The 20,361-nt window shown below is 45.7% G+C and overlaps 1 protein-coding gene across 7 annotated transcripts in view; it reads left to right on the top strand.

Annotated features, from left to right (window-relative positions):
* The window catches only part of LOC119464396 (ras guanyl-releasing protein 3-like), a 125,260-nt gene that overhangs the window by 59,121 nt on the left and 45,778 nt on the right, over window positions 1-20,361 (top strand). For 6 of the 7 annotated variants that reach the window (XM_049656254.1, XM_049656255.1, XM_049656258.1 and 3 more), the window contains one exon: window positions 1,425-1,529. In XM_049656254.1, the coding sequence (XP_049512211.1) occupies window positions 1,425-1,529 (105 nt within the window). Of the gene's footprint in view, window positions 1-1,424; window positions 1,530-3,193; window positions 18,619-20,361 lie in introns of those variants that run through there. The other variant, XM_037725342.2, reaches the window with a different exon arrangement.

The raw sequence follows: 20,361 nt of genomic DNA, 5'->3' as shown, positions 1-20,361 counted from the left end.
CCGTCAGAGAGCAGGGCCGCGTTTTTGTAGCGATGCCTTTTCCGATACCTTATCGCTAGACTTGTGCGAATATCAATGTTTTGGTTCAGACCAAAGTCGAGGTGAATATTAATTAGTGCCGAATAATTTCGAAGCGAATAGTTCAAACAGTTGTCGACTTCGCATGAAACCTTGACACGAGTGTCGAACGTTACGGTGTAGTACCGTGTCGACGCAAATATATTTGTTGCGCTAGTGCGACTCTCTGGAAGCCGAAAACCATGCATATCGCATGGGAAAGCGAGATTAACGGGGTACAAGCTGAATGGCGGCCGCAATTTCTAACGCTATCTCGCGCGTTTATGTCCGAAAAATCGAGCCAGACACTTGTAACGTTGGAACCTTGCGCGCATAACGCGATAGAAAATTTTCAAAAAATTGACAGCAAAGTCGGGTCGCGGGTTATATGCGAATTTCGACTTGAGGTGTGCTTTCACGGCAGCGCAAATGTCTTTTCGAGGTGTGGTTTCACGGCAGGGCGGGCAGTCCTGCCGTGAAACCATCTTTAGGGAAAGGTTCTCTGCCATCAGCGTCGCCGAAGGGAGGGGGGGGGGACCGAGCCGCTAGCCAAAGATACGAAGGGGATTCTGTTCTACGAAATTGGCGTTGTTCTACTGTTCTACGAAATTTGGCGTTGTATACAGTTATTTCCCGCGAAAAATATTGAAAATTGGCGCAAGCCTACTTTTCGGCCATTTCGGGCTTTTCGCGCTTTTTGCGCTTCGTGAGCGGTCAAAGTGGTGCTCCACCCGCGTTGTCCACTGGATAAGCCGGCCGTGACCTGTGGACGATAGGAATGGTTTGGAATCGAGCAGAAGGTATTGCTACTAAATAGCGGCCCAGCTTCATTGCTGTCGTATAGCTGATGCCTGAACAGTCGTCATCAGTATGGAAAGGAACACCGAATGTTTTTAAAAACTACGATAACTCATGATGCATGTGTACAAATATAAGAACTTTATACATAACAATAAGCTTTCCTGTGTAACTTTTAGTCTCAATGAGGACTTTTATGGAGGACATCTGCGTTTAACCCCTATGGGCGTATGAAGAAAAAAATTGCTGTTCCCTTTCAAGTTGATGACTGCTACACATGTTGCACGAGGAACGATAAGCACATTACTTTATGCTGCACGTACGCGGCACTAATCCCTCAATCATATCAGTTCACAAATTTACTTCAACGGAAATCGTAGAAAACGTGTGCTCTTTTTACGTGTATCGCCCAGAATGCTCTGTTCTAGCCTTCGTTTTGTTTGTATTTCTTTCTGGTTCTTCACAACTTAACGTGGTTCAATGTCCCTTAGCTTGGTCGTTGATGTATACGAAAATGTTTCCCAGCCTACGTGTGCATGTTTTGAAAAGTGAGCTTCTCTCTGCTGCAGAGTGCGGGATCAACGCGCACAAGCATTGCCGAGAGCAAGTGCTCGCCGAATGCCGACCCCTCACACCGCAGGGTCCAGTGAGGAGCTCTTCCTTTTCCTCGACAGGTATGTGCTCTTGCTGGTCACTGTGGTGTCGTCACTACGGTGTCGTCACTGTGGCGTTGTTACTCTGGTGGGGCACGTTTTGCCACAGCTATTGCGTAGATATCGCCCGTAGATTTTGTCCACCCGTGTGTCCCTGTAGCAGTGGTGCAATGCACGTAGTTAGATAAAGTTAACGGCACCCAAACACTGCCTACATAAGAACATTTTATTCCCGGCTTACGGATTTGGCACATGCACTAGCAAAGTTGTGCGACGTGAATATTTAGAGGTGTACAGATATAGGAAGCTTTCCAATAACGAATCGAATATTGACCTGAATCGAATCAAGTAGTCATTATTTCGTTTGGTCCTCGAACCAAAGAGTAAACATTTTGAAAATCCGAATATATTTCGAATAGTTTTAGAATACTTGTCGTCGTCGACGGTTCACGATCAAACATGAAATGTGAGCAAGAATGCGATAACTTTCGTCCCATCTACACTGGACATAACGTACTAGAGCACGCTGTGTAGCTCAGACAGCCAGACGTTTCCGACTAGACACGATCACTGGCAGTAAAATATTGTTTAGACATGGAATGGGGCAGTTGGCACTGTTTGTCAATATTTTTAGATGCAGAAGATGCCACGCATTTCTCATTTGGCTACGAAAGTATACACAGTTATCGACTAGGTCAACAAGACTACCTATCTAACAAATAACATGTTATTCTGTCGGGCTAGTTGATGTCTATTGACGGGTGCGTTCAGTATAGCTTAGCACGAGGACGACAGTAAAGAAACACCGCTCACTATCCACTGAATTTTATTGAACGGAAGCTAGTCTTACGAAGGCATGCGAAGAAGGCAAATGATTAGAAAACCAACTTGCGGATCTAAATGACATTGCTGCATGCGATAGAAAGATAATTGATTTCTTTTTAGGATAGGGTGATTGATGGCATGCTGATGCAGGAGTTGTCGTTCATGAACATTACCACGGCCTCTAGGATGGCACTTGCGTGTCAGTCTTTTGCTGATGACATGTATCTGCTTCAGCAGATACGTGTCATCGTTGTATGTCGCGAGTTCCTTTCAAGACGTGTGAGTTGTATAATAATTTTTGATAGTATCTACTTCGCGGTTTCCACGGCTCTCGGTGCGCGAAATCGAAATTTGTTCTTTCCGGACCTCGTGAATAATGGCGCACACCGTGTGCTTAATGACGAGGACGGGAACATCCGTTATCGTCGTCTTTGTTCCCGTCCTCGCCAATAAGTACACGGCGCAAGAAGAAACTAGGAACAAAAGACATTCCGGCTAGCACACTGGAGCCGGGTTCACAAAAAAGTGTGAACAAGGCTCCAGTGTGGGAGGCTGCCGAAACGTCTCTTGTTATTTATTTTATGCTTTTGTGCTTCTTTTATGCTTTATGCATATTCATGAAGAAGGGTTTCACAATAGAATTGTTGGGAAAAATACATGCCAGCCAATCAGGATTTCGGACGTAATACTAGCGAGAGCACTCAGCCATGGCAAACAGCACTTGCTTGCGAAAAGCTTTGTGAATTCGACCTCTGTAGTGTTTTGACGTGTTCGGTCTCCGTGTTTGTACACAACTGTACCAAGGTAAGCTTTGGCAACTCCATACGTTGGCACGTGACGGCTCCACGTTGGTGTCGCAGAGTGGAGTGTGCCGAGGCCCAGCCGCCACCACCAACAGCCTCAGCAACAGCAACAGCCGAGGCGCTTCAAGCAGAGCCGTTCGGAGAGCGAGTCGGCGCCGCTGGTCCATCGGACCTCCGACACGCGCTGGAAGTCGGAGGACGGCAGATCGACGGCGACCCATTCGTACGGCCAGACGGTGCGCAACACGTGATGTTTGCCATCACGCCACAGGGACCTCCTTTCTCTGGGTGCCACGCCGCAGAACTCCTTGGCCCCCTCCCTTGTTTCTTCGCTAACCCGCCCACCTGCCCCTTTTTTCTGCTCGCCTTGACGATTGTCAGCCTCCTGTGCTTTCCCGATGATGGACGCTCTCCCCAAGACCTCTCGAGAACCACAGCCCCTCTTCTGCCATTTCGCGTGGCGCGATGCGATGCACGAGTTGTTCTTCGTACCTGCGACTCGGGGCGCTATGTTGGCCCCAACGTACCTTGCGTCTACTGCTGGACTCGCCAGACGCCTCGGGTATACAACGTGGGCCTCGAAAGCGGTCCGTTGTGCATGTATGAGTTTGCCAAGCGCCGCAGAAGCTGATCCATGTGTGCCACACATCCTCCAGAGTGCGCTGACGAGCAAGGTGGTCGAAATCTTGATGAAGAGACTGAAATGTTGAGAGAGGCGTGTATGACTGATAATACTATATCCATGGCTTAGCAGCGGGAGACTCAACTTATCGGCCACTCGGTCTAAAGATAGGATGCTGTTACTTCTTGGAAGATACCTAAATGCTCTGCCATGTTAGTACCAGGTGTCGCAGCTGCGGCAAGGAGTGACATAAGCGACTGTGCCTTCTTTGAGTTGGGTTATACGCTTCTGAAAGAGACGGTACGCGTGACATAGTGGTAAGGTTACAGTGACAGCAGCCACTTTTTTGTATGGCGCTTTGGTTCTTCGGAGCGGTACCCAAATTTTGACCAAGTAGTCGGCATGTCCAACCTGCCATTTTAAACCTTAAATTTTATTTTTTTCTCCATTTTGTTGGTCAGCGGTGCGGCGGCAATTGTCAAGGTTTCTTTCTTTTTTCTCTCTCATTAGTCATGTATACGCCTTGTAGAATGTGCGGCACCTTTCAGGTCGGCTCCCACAGCGCCCGGTAAGCCTCGTATATGCACAAAGGGTCGCTTAAAGGGCCAATGTCTTTTTTTTTCTATTCGAGTTGTTTGGTGAACGCGTGATATGACTACATAACATTGTCAGTAGGCTACAAGTGAGAGAAACAGTTTCCGGCGGAGGGTATCTGCTCTTGACCATAACTCACGGCTACGCGAGCAGACTATCCGCAGCCTTGGGGCGCTGTATGTTTGTAAGGAAAGTTGAGCGTGTTTTTAACGGGTGTAACATGTAATCATGTTGACGGGACCTGCAACAATTCAAATGAAGGTGTGTCGTCGGCTAGTGGGTTCGCCCTGTCGACGCCGAAAGCCTAACGTCGTTTTCGCCGTTGGGCGACGAAGTGCGGACTCTGCGGCTTTGCCGAGAATCGTTCGCCTCCGCGTGTCCGTTCTTCGCGCTGTTGTACATACTTGCCGTGATATGTGTTAGCATACTTTGACTCATCACAGCCGTGAGACGGGCCCTGGTGTTGCCTCGTCGAAGAGTGCGTCTATTGTTCTCTCCGCGGGCTACAGCACTCTCTCCACTGCTTGTCACTGCCACGATTGTCGCTGACGAACGTTGGTATGTGAATTGGCATCGCTCAGTGCGAGGAACTTCGGAAGTCTGAACATATTTTCTGTTAAAAATGAAGCTACCTTGAAACTTCGAGCCAGCTATGGTAGGTGGTAACCCTGAAGGAGACTACTCTAATCTCCACCCCGAAATCGTCTCACCAGTGTTTAAAGTATGGCTGGTCGTTTACAGTTTCACACTCTTCCGACAGATGGCGGTGACTGCCCAGACATGCAGCGAGAAGTGTTACGTCTGGCGTCGTCAATAATCGTAATCATCTCCGAACGCGAAAGTTTTTTTCTTGTGTCTTGTTAAAGTGTTGTCTTTCCGACGTCTCTTACTCGTCTTCTAAAAGGAGTCACATCGGTCATTCTCTCGCCAAGTTGTGCACTGCGCATTCCTCGTTTTCCTCAGCATATCATGACAGTCAGACTCGTCTTCTAGTAATATTTGCGGGTACCAGCTCTCTCGCCCATAACGTAATTCAATTTGAGCAGTTTCTACTATATTGTAGAGGGAAATCGACGTCGTTGCATTTCTGCTGATTTCCGGCCGAAGTGGGTCATAGTTTGCTATAAAATTGGCACTTTCAAAACTCAGCTGAAATATTCGAGTGTATGCTTTGAAGGGACACTAAAGAGCAATATTAAGTAATGCTTTGATAGTAAATTGCGCTTCTGAAATACCAAAGCGGCCGCTGTTGAAGCGACAGGCGGATTGGTACGCCATTAAAGACGCAAAAGTGAAAAACATGGGTGACGTTGCCTTGTAAGTTTAGCGCGCCAGTTTACCGTGACGTCACAGATTTTAGCAGCGCCTGCCCGGGCATAGTTCTTAGTCGTTAAAGAAGAACTGCGTTGCATTCTCAAGGAAGTAAAAACGCACAATAGCACGTTTCAAGAGCATTTCTTCGACCGAAACTGCCCAAGTACGATAAAATACGTTGGAAGCCTTCACGTTCAACTGTCGTTCGAGCGCTGACGGTTCATCGCGAAATTTAGAAAACAGAAGTTTTGGCCTTGCGTTGTCCTGCCAATAACCAAGCTTTCTCAGCCAAGTAAATGGAGTTGTAGAGCTCTAAGCTAATAATGTGTGGCTCTTTAGCGTCCCTTTGCTAGTGAGTGCTCGCGGGGTCGAAGCACAAAAATTTAAAGCAGGACTCTGGCCCGCTCAAGCACTTGTGTCTCCGACATTTCCACGATACCAATTCGCTCAATGCAGGCGAGAGCTTACTCGTGATGCATGGAGCCTTCGACTGTTTCGCAATGCTGCACTTTTATCTTCCCGCGAGAGTTCTCACGGTGACCTTCGCATTACATTTTTGCATCCGGGGTCTGCAGGCAGTGCTCAATTACCTCCTCTGTTCCTAGAATAACGCGATGCATGCATCGTTGTATGTCGCGAGTTCCTTTCAAGACGTGTGAGTTGTATAATAATTTTTGATAGTATCTACTTTGCGGTTTCCACGGCTCTCGGTGCGTGAAATCGAAATTTGTTCTTTCCGGACCTCGTGAATAATGGCGCACACCGTGTCAATTTGAGCCACCATTTGCTACCACGGGGTGGTAAACACAAGTCGCTCATTTCCATAAAAATAAGTTTTTCAGCACCTATGTTCCAGTGCCCTCCGAATGACGTGCTGAATTCATGTACCTGGTATTGTCTTCGAGTTCTTTATGTGTAATGGCTGCTCGTTGCGACGGAACTGCATTGTACGGGTGCTGCTACAGGTGTGGCGCCACTGAGGTTCTCACCGGTTTACGCTTTCGTCAATTGTTGCGGCCGATTGTCCAGCAGCGCAAAACTGTGCTAATAATCCGCACTAGACTCAGGTTCCATTTTTCATCGAAGTTACAGACTACATACGAAGCCAATCGAAACGCTCTGTCAGGTATTTTTTACCTCACACAGTCTTGAACACAACAGCTTTGCTGTGCTGTAAGAAAACCCTGATCCAAACACGTGTACAGAGAACACCTGAGAAGTGCGTAGTTATCTGCATCGTAATCAGAAATTTGAATGCGCGCAGCACTTTCTGCAGCTTGTGATCTTTTTTGACAAGATGCAGTGGAAGAAGAGAGTGGTGGTTTTGATAGTTAATAACTTTGTCTATTTCTTTCCATTTAGAACGGGGAACATGAAAAACTGCACATGTTCTCGGCAAGCACAAGGCAATGCGCACACTAACTATTTCAGCCTGTAGTTTTCCAGAATACTTATGGTAAGGTTAGGAACGCCTCACTACCAGATGACCGGTAAAGCTCAGAAAAGCATATAAAAGAAACCTCGTTTTTTCTTCAGGAATTTTACACTTTGCAATGCTAAGCGAATATCGTGCTCGATTGCCAAAAAAAAAAAAAAGAAGAAGAAGAAAACGGGGTTCGCTATTGCTCCAAGTACCTGGTTAAAACTCACAAAAGCTGTTTTACTAGCGTTTATCTTAACTCAGCCGAATCTTTACTAAGAACTTGTGACACTGCGTATAGGATTTTATGTGCTTGAAGTTGTTTTAAAACCACAACTTAAGTCCAGTATCCGAAGACTACATTTACAAGGTATTTCTTGGAATCTTGGTCCATTGTTATCAGACTTTCCTTACTTTCGCACATCCAACATTAGAAAAAAAGAAAGTTATTTGAGAGGTGTTGCGGCCAACTTTATAGTTCGCGCAATACGGGATGGAAGCAATGAAGGCTTCCTACGTGTCCACAATTTAGTATTGAAGAGTCGGTTTTATATTGGACTTATCACATTAGCGTTTATTTTTCTCACCGGAGAAGACCTTGATAAGAATGTTCATCGAAATAATAGAGAATCCAACAGTGGCACATCAGTGCCGTGAAACTTCATTTTCATTGAAAGCTGGGGCTTCGAACACCTTGGCTGCAATACTACATTCATTAATTTTCAACAGTTATAATCTAAGCGCTGTTACACTAAAGCATATTCAATGACGACACGCGCTTGCTGCTCTTATTCTTAATTTCACTAATGAAAAATAAAATGATGATGTAGCGAAATGAGTGCTGTGGAAATACTGAGGCATAGGGAAGCTTATAGGGAAGACCTTCACCTAAATTTGTGCTGCTCAGTGAATTGGACTTATCGTTAAAAGGCCCAAAAGAGAACACGTTTCCGCATTTACAAACATTCTGCTGATAGGCTTCCCTCGAGTTTAACACGAGCACATTTATGATTACGACTGAAACGTGCGCATCTAAGGCATACATTATTATTTATTTACGGGACCACATGCGTTGTTGTCAAGCACGTGCTCTCGTATCTGCATTTAGCTGCTTAGTACGGTTCAAGCAAATCGTGAAACTAACTGTTTCCACATGATCTCGGCACGATTTTATACCTAAATATTGAACGAGCATCATTCGGCTTGCACCAGACCACAACGCTTTTTTCTGTGCTCTTATGATACCATTATAAAATTTAAAGTTCCTAACGGAAAGAGATACAACTTATCTAGCCTTTCGGCAGGAACCGTTGTTTACTTTTGCGAAAGGCTTATCGAGACTTCGAAAGTTTGCTCATCGTGTGAGACCGAGTGAGGATTATATCAAAACATTTCGAACGAAATTAAATGCACGCGACCACGGAAAGCACACTGCTGCGAATATTGCTTGTTGCTTCAGGGAACGTTCGGATGGAATCGGGGCGAGTTAGACCGTAACGTGTTCTTATCTCCTGGGGAAGGACATTTTATTACAGTTAAAGACTTTGATGTAGTCGTCATTGAAAGGATTATTCTTGTTGTCATTTATGACTTGCACGTTTCCTGAAATGCAAGTCCCCGACTCTAATTAAGCCGTAAAATACGCTCACTGCTTCGAAGTTACAGTTCCGATTTGACTTTCCAAATGCTTGGCGAAGGACTCGCACCGCGAAGTCAAAAGAAGTTCGTGAGAAGATTTTGCTGCAACTTACTCATTCTCGAAGGTAACCTCTCAAGTATTTTTGTGTCGAGGGCCTGCCCAGTGCATCTTTAAAATTCCTTACTCAGTAAAATAATATGCTTTGAAAGAATAATAAGAGCTGAACGTAGTAACGGGACCATAGCTGGCTGGCCGAGCTTCGATAAAGAAACCTATTTTTATTAATTTTGACGAAAGAAATTTATAAATAAACGCCTTCATATTGAAATGATGGCCGGCCTCAGGCCCTTTAACGCTAGTTCATCCCTTTCTATTCGCAGTGTGTTTCCATCTGTATGGCTCTGCATCATGTATGCTTTATTTTTTACATTCTTGGTTTCACTTTATGCAAATGGAGCACTCGTGCAAAAGCCAGTGCGTATAAATCTGGCTCTCACTTCAAATTCGTAAATCTTTTATTATTTTATGCCAATCGAGACAGAACACCTGTTTTCATAATTTGCCGTATGTCCTGCGTGTATCGAGCTTCTTGCAGAAGACTACATGTCTCAGTGAGCCGTGCTTTTGAGACAAAAAGCTGTTTTATCAAATATGTGATTGCGCTAGAAATGAAGGAAAAAAAGTGACAATGACGTTATGAATACACATATATAGTTACGCACTCGTGACGACATGGTAAGGCGCGTGAATGAATGTTTCTGCACTGTTAATCAAGTTGGGAACCTAAGACTACAGATGTTGCATTACATCCATTTCATTTTATTGTTGGAGCACTCCCTTACTCATTTTTGCGTATGTGGCGCTTAAAAGAAAGATGAACGGTAGCAAAGCATCAACACAGCCGATATCTTCTCGGTAAGCACCCTGTGTAACGTCGCTATTGACTGGGTCCTCTCAGGGTTCGTACGGATTTATTGACTGATGACGCCAACGGCCGTTTTCGTATAGGGTTCATTCATAGGTTTGCACGTTTCAGAACAATTCGATCACTTCCTGATCGCCTGTCGAATGGCGCCTAATCGCACGAAGCATTCTAGTCCCGCAGCACTGAAACAATGCGCACTTGTTTTCAGTTTGAACCGGTGGCGTCAAGGAGAGCGTTTCGCCTCAACAGTATCGCGAGTCGTTAGCGGAACATGCACAGTAGGTGCGCTTACCCATACGGATAAGCATACAGTTGACAAAAAAGTGCCAAAATTTTTGATCAGAGTCAGTCATGGCGCCTCCAAGTATGCCTTAATGGTGATGAGAAAGGACGACTGTGGGGGTCCTCGATGGATTTTAATGGTATACCATACCCTCTTGTATTCGTGAGCTTGGACACACGTGATAAGGTCAGAAACCTTTTGTGGTGTGGCGTCTATTGGTCTCTTATCAGTTACAGTTCAAGCAGTTAGAATGCTCCTTGGATTAAAAATTGACACGCTGATTGCTTCAAATCTTGGAGTTATAAAAATTAGGGCACCATCTGTTCTTAGACTATCAGTTCTTAGAATAGTGCCTATTATTCAATAGGCACCGTGCACACGTTTGTGAATGTCTTCAAAGAGATCACATGATGTGGTGAGACATCGATAACTTGCACAGATGTCATGCTATGTTGGGTGAGGACTTAAACTGAAAACGAGCTGCTGAAATATCACATCCGTAGCGTTAGCGCACAGGCCGTCTGATTGCAAGTTATATGGTTAAATATGTTTTGTCTGGAAGAAGTACACGTAGGTAGCACCGCACCGTGACACGGGTTCCAGCGACAAAAGCTTCTTGCGGTTAGGCCGCCTAACTTGAATAAGGCAGAGAAAAGTAATTTCGTCAGCCGTGGTACCGTTGCCGCCTGCTGAAACCTTGAGGGCAGTCTTCCATGACGAATCGCGCGCGAGGTATCGATGTGAGCGCACGTGAGCACGTTGTCCTTCCTCACGGAAGGACACGACTGGAGGCTGCGTTGTGTAGGCACTCCACCGCCGGCGAATTACGTCACGTTGCCTTCTTGGAGCCGTTAGAACAGTACGGGTACCTCACTGGAGTCTACACGAGAATACGTGACCCTCTTTGAACTGGCATAGTTGTACAGTCGCCGTCAAGCTTGACCCGAACGATGAAGACACATCTTAAATGGCTTAAATGTAACAAGCTCACTCTGTAAGGAGCAAATTCTTTTGAAGGAGGATGCATTAAGCTACCACAGTCAAAGCGCGCCAAGTAGAAATTTTCACCAACATTCGTGGGGGGGAAAGAGAAGTGGTAAGGCAAGGTCAACCAGGCAGTTGTCCTACCCTGCGCTGGGGGTGTGAAAGATGAGCCGAAAAGTTCACAGTGTGCGCGCACATGTGTGCGTAATGAAGTGTTGATCGTTCAGCCTTAAAAATTAAATTATGTGGTTTTACGTGCCAAAACCACGATCTCATTATGAGGCACGTCGTAGTGAGGGACTCCGGAAATTTGGCCTTTCCCAGGCGCTCGTATGAGCTGGTGGACGTCAAGAAGCTCAGCAGCGCTTCCGTGTTTCTTACGCACTGTACACGCACGAGGCAACGGCATCTTCTGTTCGGTAAATGACCTGTCACGTAGTTTCCATAAAGCAACCCGGAGGGCATACCTTTGATCTTCACGGGATGGGAGGCCACACGTGACGGGCAGTAGCAAGAGCTTTAGAGTTTCCTCGGTACCACATGCGTAATAATTGCAAAAAGGGTGCTTAAGGTATGTTCGGACTAAGTATGACGGAGGCTGTATCTCCCATAGTCGCAGCTGGGCTTCGCAGGATGCAGTACTTGGGGCTCCCGAATAATTTTGTCTACCTGAGATTATGTGCGCCGTCAGTGCGAGCTTTTCTGCATTCCGCGCAGATTTGAATGGCGTGGTTATCGTGGCCGGGAATTGAAACCGTGGCCTCTGGTTCAGCAGGAGGACATCGTAGCTCCTTAAGCCCACTGCAGTGGGTACATCTTCTCGAATGGAATCGGAGAAGACGCAGCATGACAGGGTTCGCCGGCGGTGAATTGTCCAGACTTAACCTCAGGTCGAGTACAGCGTGTGTGTGGCGGGGCTCAGCCTCGAGCGTTCAGAGACTACATCTGTAGGGGCGGTCCTTCTTTCTCATGTGGCGAAGCCAGTTGGCAAGAAAAATTGAGAATCTATCGCTCGAACTCTTTTCGGCACGAAACCGAGTTGTAGCCTTCTTTTACCGAAAACTGAAGGTCACTGATTGCGTTTGTACCGAAGCTGTTTGCTTCTCTAATCCTACAGCTACGGTCCCTAAGGAGTACTGACACATTCTCTTTCGAAGTTGTAGAAACTCTGCCGCACGCTTATTGAGGGTCAAAAGACAACAGTTAGCAAACACAAAGGTCGAGACATATAAGGTATTTTAATTTGACACTAATGTTGGTGTCAGAAACTTGGCGTCATCGACATTACAATGACGTCACGACATAAAGCAAAGTTTGCTGACGTCGTTCATCAATAAGGCTACGTATGATGGTGATGGTCAGAAAAAAAAAATTGCACGTCAGTACTCCTTTGAACCGGGGTTCAGTGGAGGAGCTACGCTGCATTCTCCTCTCACCACTCACCAATGCGGCAACCAATGATCGTGCTACGCTCGAGGAGACGAAAAAAATACATTCATTTGTTTTGGCAAATTAAGCCATATTGAACCACCTTCAGCTTTCGTTACAGAGACAGAAGGGCCGACAGACACTCGCAATTTCGTGATATGCGTACTTCGACGCAGTCATACAGAAGCGACCACATGAATACAGAGCTATCTTTTTTCTGTACCTACACTCGTGTAAGGAGTAAACTTATATGTCTATGTATAAAGTTTATTGTAGGACCGTGCCAGTAGAGTATACATCATTGTGGATATTCCCATTTATTCCTCCGGGGAGCCGCACCTTTCATGAGGTGCTTCCCGCGAAATGTATTGTCGCGATGTATATAACGTAGCCCTAAGCGACCTCTGGACACAACTGTGTACGCAGAGGAAAACTGTGGCTAAAAGGACACTAAAGGGAAGCGTTAAGTCAGACTAGATTCATTGAAGCCAATGGAAGAGGCTCAACATTGTATAGCTAACAGAGAAATACGCGGGCAAAGACGGCGCACACCCGGCTTTGGACATTGCTATCCTTCAGGCTAGATTCCACGCATCAGAGATTAGCCACGTCATTTATTCAGAAACTAAAGGAAGACTGACGATGCGACATTCAAAATTAAGGTGCCAGCTTGAATGCTCCGTGATGTCACCTGCTTTGGCAGCGATTGGTGAATGCTGGTGAACTGCTCGCAAGAAAGAAGTAACATTGGACATGTGAAATGTTGGGAAGATTTCAGTGTCACATGTTGTCACGTAGAAAGAATTAGAAGAAGAAGCGAAAAAAAAAAACATGGAGGACGGTGAAGGTATGACTTCACAGCGATCACCGTCGCAAGCATTTTCGAGAGAACTTAGAAACTGTGGGGGGTTTAACGTCCCGTACATACACGCGGGCTGAGTCTGGCTTGATTTCGACCGCATGGCGTTGCTTAACGCCTACCTAAGTCTAAGTACGCAAATGCTTCTTTTTTTGCATTTAGCCCCTGTGCATGGGAATGCGGCCGCCGCGGGCGGGAATCGAACCCCGGACCTCGTGTCCAGCAGCAAAACGGCACAGCCACAGAGCCAACGCGGCGGATTGAGAAACAAAAGTTTGGACATTTAAACTCCGACAATCTGCACTTAGACATCTGCACTTGCCGAGCAGACTACTTCCAGGAGTGTGCAACACGCCAGGGCTGCTCGATCTAAAGTTTCCCTTTAGTGTCTCTTTACCACGTCCTGTGCATTCGGTTGTCAAGCGCTGCCGCAAGTGGGCGTTTTGTAAACGTAGAGCAAGACTGCTCCCACAACGTCGTACCTCTCTGTATCGTGGTGCCAATGGCGCACGTCGTTATATCTACGTCTACCCTGGACCACGCCACACCACTCTTTTCGCTTTGCACCGCCATTCATCTAGTGTTTCTTTTTTTTTTTAATCATACTGACTTATAACCTCCTGTTCATTTCTATCTTTTTACGCTGTTTGTTATGACTCGTAACGTGGACTCGCCTTTCCCGCAGAGTCGTCAGAACTTTGGCGCGCACCAAACTACCACTTCACCGCGTTAACACTACTCCAAGATTAGCAAGCAGTGCAAACGTGTGTCGACCGCGTGCGATGTTTTTTCCGCGAGCGGTTTGCGGCTGCTATGACGTTCGGTGCTAATAACGCCTGTATGTCTGCGCGGGGCACGAAGTAAAATCTGCACAGTTTTCCCTGTGTTTCGGAAGCTGTCCGATTTCTTCCAAGTGTTTATATAACTTCGCCTCGTAGCGACTGCAATTGCGAGGGTAGTTAGTCAACTTAATAATAACAGATGATTGCATTGCTACGCAAATTGAAAATTGGGCATTAATAGTGAAAGGAAAATGGCGATTCCGCCGCTGCTGTCATCCGCGGGCGTTTGTCGAAAAGACGGTGCTCCTTTGTTGGCTCTGCAGAAGGGTTACTCGAAATCAATCGAAACTGGAGATCACGCTTTACGAGTCATGCAGGCACGTGCAACGGTAAACACCATGTGTTGACACTGCTATACCCGTATTTAACTTTCTTTTTATTGCATAGTGATTGTCCAATTGTCTCGTGTATGGTTTTGCACATAATCCCGCGCACGTGATAACACGTTGTTCTAGTCCGAACAGTGTACAGTGCTGTCCTCCACTCTCCGCTGCACCGGGCATGGTGAAATGCTCCTTATCTCTTCTTGCTCCACTACTAGATACAGCGATTCTCGCTGTCCTTGTCTGATACATTTCTTCCGCCAGGTTGTTCCCTCGTCAACTTCTAGAGATGGAGTGACATTTAAGCAAGACTCTGTCACCTTTCGAGTCGACAGGGTTCTTCGAATAGTTGGTCCAGCTGCAAGAAGTCCATGCGTATCTTTTCATGCTCACCTAGTTTTCCGCAACACAGTCCAGGGCTTAGATGCTTGGTGCGAGGCCACATTCGCGGTACTGTGCTCGCGACTGTAGGGAGGCTGGCTGTTTACCCTGTCGTTTGCTGTTGCAAGCTAGGCAACTGAATGCGATAAATAAATACAGCGGCTACAGCAATCACCTGGATGGAATGACTCACACCGCGTCTTGACCTGTGTTGTACGGTGTTCTCGTGCGTACACGTCGTTTTGTTGAACTGTTGACGTTTAGCGAGAGATTATTCTGCGTTCCGCGTTCGGGCGTCTGAGTTGATGGGGATGTTCGCTTCGCCATGGCCGCGTCGTATCAGCATTGCAGTTTGTCACGCGCCGTTGTATTCCTGATTTAAGCCGCGCGGCGGTCAAAAGCGTTGAACGCATTTTTCTGCCATGAACGTTTTGCATGCGATACACGCGGACGTGACAGTTGGTCATTTCGCGACACAGAAACACTGTGGCCTGTACCACGAGAAGCTTTTCGATCACGACAAGTTTGTGCTTCTCGGGAGATGCTGTTTCGCATCGCATGATGTATTGGAGAAATGTGATTGGCCATGTACAGAGTCTTTCTGGTTTGCTACTCGCTGTGTTACTGTTAAAGCGTAAATGTTTTATTGAATGTATTGTTAAGAACAGCTGTAGCTATGCGTATGTTTTTGTGGCACGACTTGCGACCAGCTTCCCACTTTCATTCATTACGAATTGCGGTCAAGTAATAAGCGCCGAAAGGGCGAAAGTAATTTATCTGGTGCGTGCAACCGCACTGGCTCGAGCCTCCAGGACCTCTGACTGCGCAGTAGCGTTCAGTCATGTAAACTAATGTGAGGTAGTGTCTCGTCAGTGGTATGCAATAGAGCCGCTCGGTAATTCATGTTCATAGAATTCTGCATAACGCCCAGAATTACCGTGAAGAAATAACTCTTTCGTAACTATTTCAGCGACGAGTCTAGGAGGGGCATGTATCAGCGGCTTCAAGGAACGCTGTCCGATGTGCTTCTACATTAGTAATTGGAGTTATCTAGTGTCATCGTCTAGCTTGTACAATCGTCGACAGTCTAACTGTGGAGAGCGAAGGTGACAGACATACTTCAGTGTCCCATTCTACTGTCAGGCCCTCATCTTTCACGTAATTCCGTGCTCATGCAGAAAAACATAGCTTGCGCTCCATCGCAGTAGTTCCCGACAATGCTGTCTTTGGCAGCGTGCCCGTGTAGAGGCCGAATCAGCCGTATTGTTGCGCAGTGGAGTATAGTTACCGTGTCGAGACAATTATTCTTGGTCTTCGCCATCATAACACGAATAGTAGTAAATCAATCTCGGGAAAAAATGTAATTACACGCTACACAGACGGCGCTTTATTTAATTTAGACGAAGTTTTTGTAAAAAGCGCATTTTTAAATGCAACAAATCTGAAAAGCTAAGTTCGATCTGTGTTCCTCTTACCATTGCAGGTCCGCACAAAAGCTGCGTACCAATTTAGATATTTTAGCCTTGTTTCTGGCGCGCAGCTGACTGCCATAGATTTTAAGTACAGATTTAGCTGCCTAGCCTGTACAGCCTGGGAACATGGAAGCTCCCATCAAAGTGGCAGACGCCGTCCTCAATTACGTAATATACGCATTGTGAGATACGCCCACTAGCGCATGACGACACTGGCTTTTGATTCGCGTCATTTTGTTTCGACCACAAAATTTGAGTCATCTATAGTTTTCTTACATAAAGACACCCGAATGGAAATCTGCTTCGTATTACTAGTTGCGTGCTGTTCTTTATTACACCCTGTTCATTTCTAACTACGTAATGATGGTAACAGTAATTGATGTCTTTGCACTTGATTGACGTTAGACGATGGCAAACAGATGACAAGCAGACGACAAGCAGACGACAAGACTCGGAGGGATACATTGGCGGATGCGTTCGTTCTCCATTCTGCTGATGATGCCTGCGTTTCATGGCCCTTCGGGTAACTACTGTGATGGAGCATAGTTAACCACCGCGTACAGTAGCAGCCCATGCGCTTTTACTCACAGTTTGAAGCAAAGCGGTGTACAGCGCTCGCGTTTGCTTAGGTGTGTCTGTGCTGGAGAGATGAAACAAGGACGCCAGTCGAGCCTCTTTCTTTTCCCATTCTTATGCGTTTCGTAAGACCTGCACAGACATATCTGACTATGGTACCTGAAAAGCAGTTTACACAACTGTACTTAACAAACACGTTGTTGTTTATCCGTGGTCCAACAGCTTCGAAGACTACATTGATTACCTGTAGAAAGTATGTGGCTTATACAGAACAGTAAGGAAACATCGCCACCAGCAGCGATTCGACGCGACCTTTTTTTCTTTTTTTTTGCACGCGTCACACACAACCGTGGAAGGATGGGGAGTGCTGAAGGAAATGACGTCGTTGCTTCGTGTGTGGAAAGTTGTTCGTTTTGATCAACGTATTGTGTTGTGCACTTTATGGCGGTGTTTTGTTTCGTGCCGTAGTCATAATTTTGTCCGGTATTTTTATGTGGTTACTCTACACTGATGTACATATCTCGTGAGGGTAGCTAACCACTGCATTCCTTGTTGCTGAGTTTAGCAAAACCTGTGGCTCGTGAACGCTTGCCCACGTCTGTCGGGATTTTCTTTTGAATCCTGACAATAACTCTGTAAGCATTCATTCCTGGGCAGCGGAGGAATATCTATGATTAAGAAGCGTAATGTGTAGTGAAATATTTATTTTTTTGATTTAACCTTCCTCACGTATGAGACAATTACGTTTCTGGTTACTTTACGTTAATTTTAGCCTCAGTTGGGGTACGTACGTAAACATTCGGACAACCTGGCGCCACGGTATGTACTGCATTTATGCTTTGTGGATAGGACTTACAGTTCCTACCTTTATCGGTTGCAATTAACTTTGTTTTGGTCGCTGTGTGATTGTGAAAAGTATCTTTGTGCAAGCTTTCGCAAATTGGAAGAGATACTTTTACTTTGTCAGAAAACTGTTCATTGCCATCGCTTTCTTCCATTTGAAAATTAAAAAAAAATTCAGGTTTCTGTTATTTGAGTTTCAAGTGCCTGAAGGTTCTAATAGAAAACTTAGCTGAGAGTGTTTACCGAAAGCTTTCGCCCTACTGTTACCTGCACTATACATTCCATGCGCTCGTAAACACTGACAAGTGTTCTTAAACACAAAAACAATTTCAAGAAAATTTGCCTCTCAGATTTGACACTTTTTATATCCGCTCAAAGGAAATGGCGTCATTGCTGGCATCCAGTTCTCTTTGAAGCGTATGAGCCAATTAGACCCAGTGTTCTTTGATAATATGCCACTGCGAAAGCAACATCAGTCGCCGCTTTAATTACCTTGGATGGTAACTGTCTTGGGAGGAACATGCCTATTGTGAAGAGCTCTAATTCTGAATAATAATAAAAAATATAGAGCTTTTTCTATACTTCAGCGTTGAAAGTAAGCAAAACAACACACCGCACAAAAAAAAAATGCAAATTGTGTTAAAAAAAAAACGAACATTTCACCTCTCCTTAGTTAAGGTTCTCCTTGTCTACTCTGCGTGCTCATGGGCTAAAAAAATCGTTTCACACAACAACTGTGTGGTATATAGGACGCGTCTAGTTGACGACATTCACAACTACGTGACCTGATTTCGGTCAGCATACGGACAAGCGTTTGTGAGCCTCACGGTATCGCATCAGGGTGTTGGCTGGACACATAGCCACGTGCCCTAGTTTCTTCAGCATTAATGTTTGCGTCGTGGTCTGTAAGTGTATGTCGAGTGCATTGTTTCAGTGATGTCAGTGCATCCCATTAAAGATTTGTTCTTTAAAACAAATGCTCCGAACGTGTCGTTTTCTCCTCCATCCGGCTTAGCGGACTCACCAACGCTGGTATGGACGTAGCTCGCAGTCAACGCCGCCATCTGCTACGCTTATATAAACGTGAGAGTGGCCTATCCCTCCACCCCCTTTGTACATTTTCTAGTGCCGACGACTTGACCTGGCACTGAGACCCGACTCCATTTACTCATTCACCACTTCGGTTTCCGTCACGTTGCTCAAAAACGTTGCCACTACGGCATGCACCCATCTGGCACTGCCCAGCCGTCCCTGCCGCCCATAACGTTCTCCCGTTCAACCGTACCTTCAATAACATTGGCCCACGACGTTTACCGTAACACTAGTGTTGCTGTATATAGTTGACATATATCGCGACAGAACTAAAAAAAAAATAGAATTGGGCTATGTGTATTTTCTTTGCCTGTGACGTTACGTCTACCCTTGTGTTGCCTAATTCCTGATTTCGCATGTCTGAGAAAGTTCTTGGAGGAATCTGAGCAGACATTTATAAACTTTGCCGTATGGAGAAACATAGCCATTCGACTTTTCTACTTCTTACAACCTGATTTCCATGACGCTCTCTTCATTGTAGCTTGGGTAACGAAGGCAAAAAAAAGATTCTTTCCCCATGTGAAGATCAAATTGTTTAAAGGCTTCCATGAAAAGCGAGTTTATGACGTACAAAGGTAAATAGTCAACATATTGCGGTATTTGAATTTAGAGTCGGTGTGTTTAAAAGCAGAAAAGTCATGCGTAGTAAGCACTTTCGAGGACAGCTCGACGCACTTCAATTTTAGGGAACTATAGCTCACACCGCTTACCCGACTGGAAGACTGGAAGGCTAAATACAGCCACAATAGATAGTTTTAGATTAGGGGGACGCAAGCGTTGGGGCCCCCTAGCGCTTGGAGCCACGGTACTGCACATGTGCAGACCCCTGCTGAGCATGCGCAGTACCTTGGCCACAAGCGGTAGGGGGCCCCAACGCTTACATCCCCCTAATCTAAAAACTCTCTAATAGCAAAGGAATTTGTGCGAGGCAGGTTCTACTGCAGATTTTGGTATGCACTAGTTAGGACAGTTAGCCATATAGATATGTTACGGAATATGTATGACTAATTGTTAGCACTGCGTGAAAAAAAGAAAAGAATGTTAGGACTGTACAGTCGTTCGAAAAAACAAAAATTAGCACAAGTGAAATACGTCGGCATACTGTGCACTCTGGACCCTCGTTTATAATCGATTACCTTTGTCGGTCTCCGCCTTGAATAAAACAGCTACAGTGGGACAGGAGTATCTCCAGTATTTTGCAAGCACCATTAATATTGTCCGTTATATGTTGGTATCAATGCTTCACGCTTGCGAATCCATCGATTCTGCTTCGTACAACTATCGCAACGGGCCTTTCGGCGCTGCAGTGTGAAAGCAGAATATAGGTGAGTATTTCTCGCCACCCCTTTTCGATGGGAATGCCAATAAATCATCATCACATCGTGGCACATAGTTGATCTACCACCACACCATTTCCAAGGGTATACTGATGATATCTACCCGGACATCCAATATCGATCCAGTTTAAAGACAGTAGCGGCAGAACGAACTCTGCTTAGGAAAAAGGTAATAGCTGGTTGGCGGATTGGGTGGCATGAAAGCCTGAAGAAATGGTAATTAGTCGCATACAAGCTAAGCCTAATCTCGCTAATATACGCGCATTAGTGGCCTAAAGGCATGGATAAATG

This window comes from Dermacentor silvarum, chromosome 9, assembly GCF_013339745.2.
Source record: "Dermacentor silvarum isolate Dsil-2018 chromosome 9, BIME_Dsil_1.4, whole genome shotgun sequence".
NCBI classification, from domain to species: Eukaryota; Metazoa; Arthropoda; class Arachnida; order Ixodida; family Ixodidae; genus Dermacentor; species Dermacentor silvarum.
The sequence above is the reverse complement of the archived record's forward strand: the minus strand, read 5'-3'. Positions and strand labels throughout refer to the sequence as shown.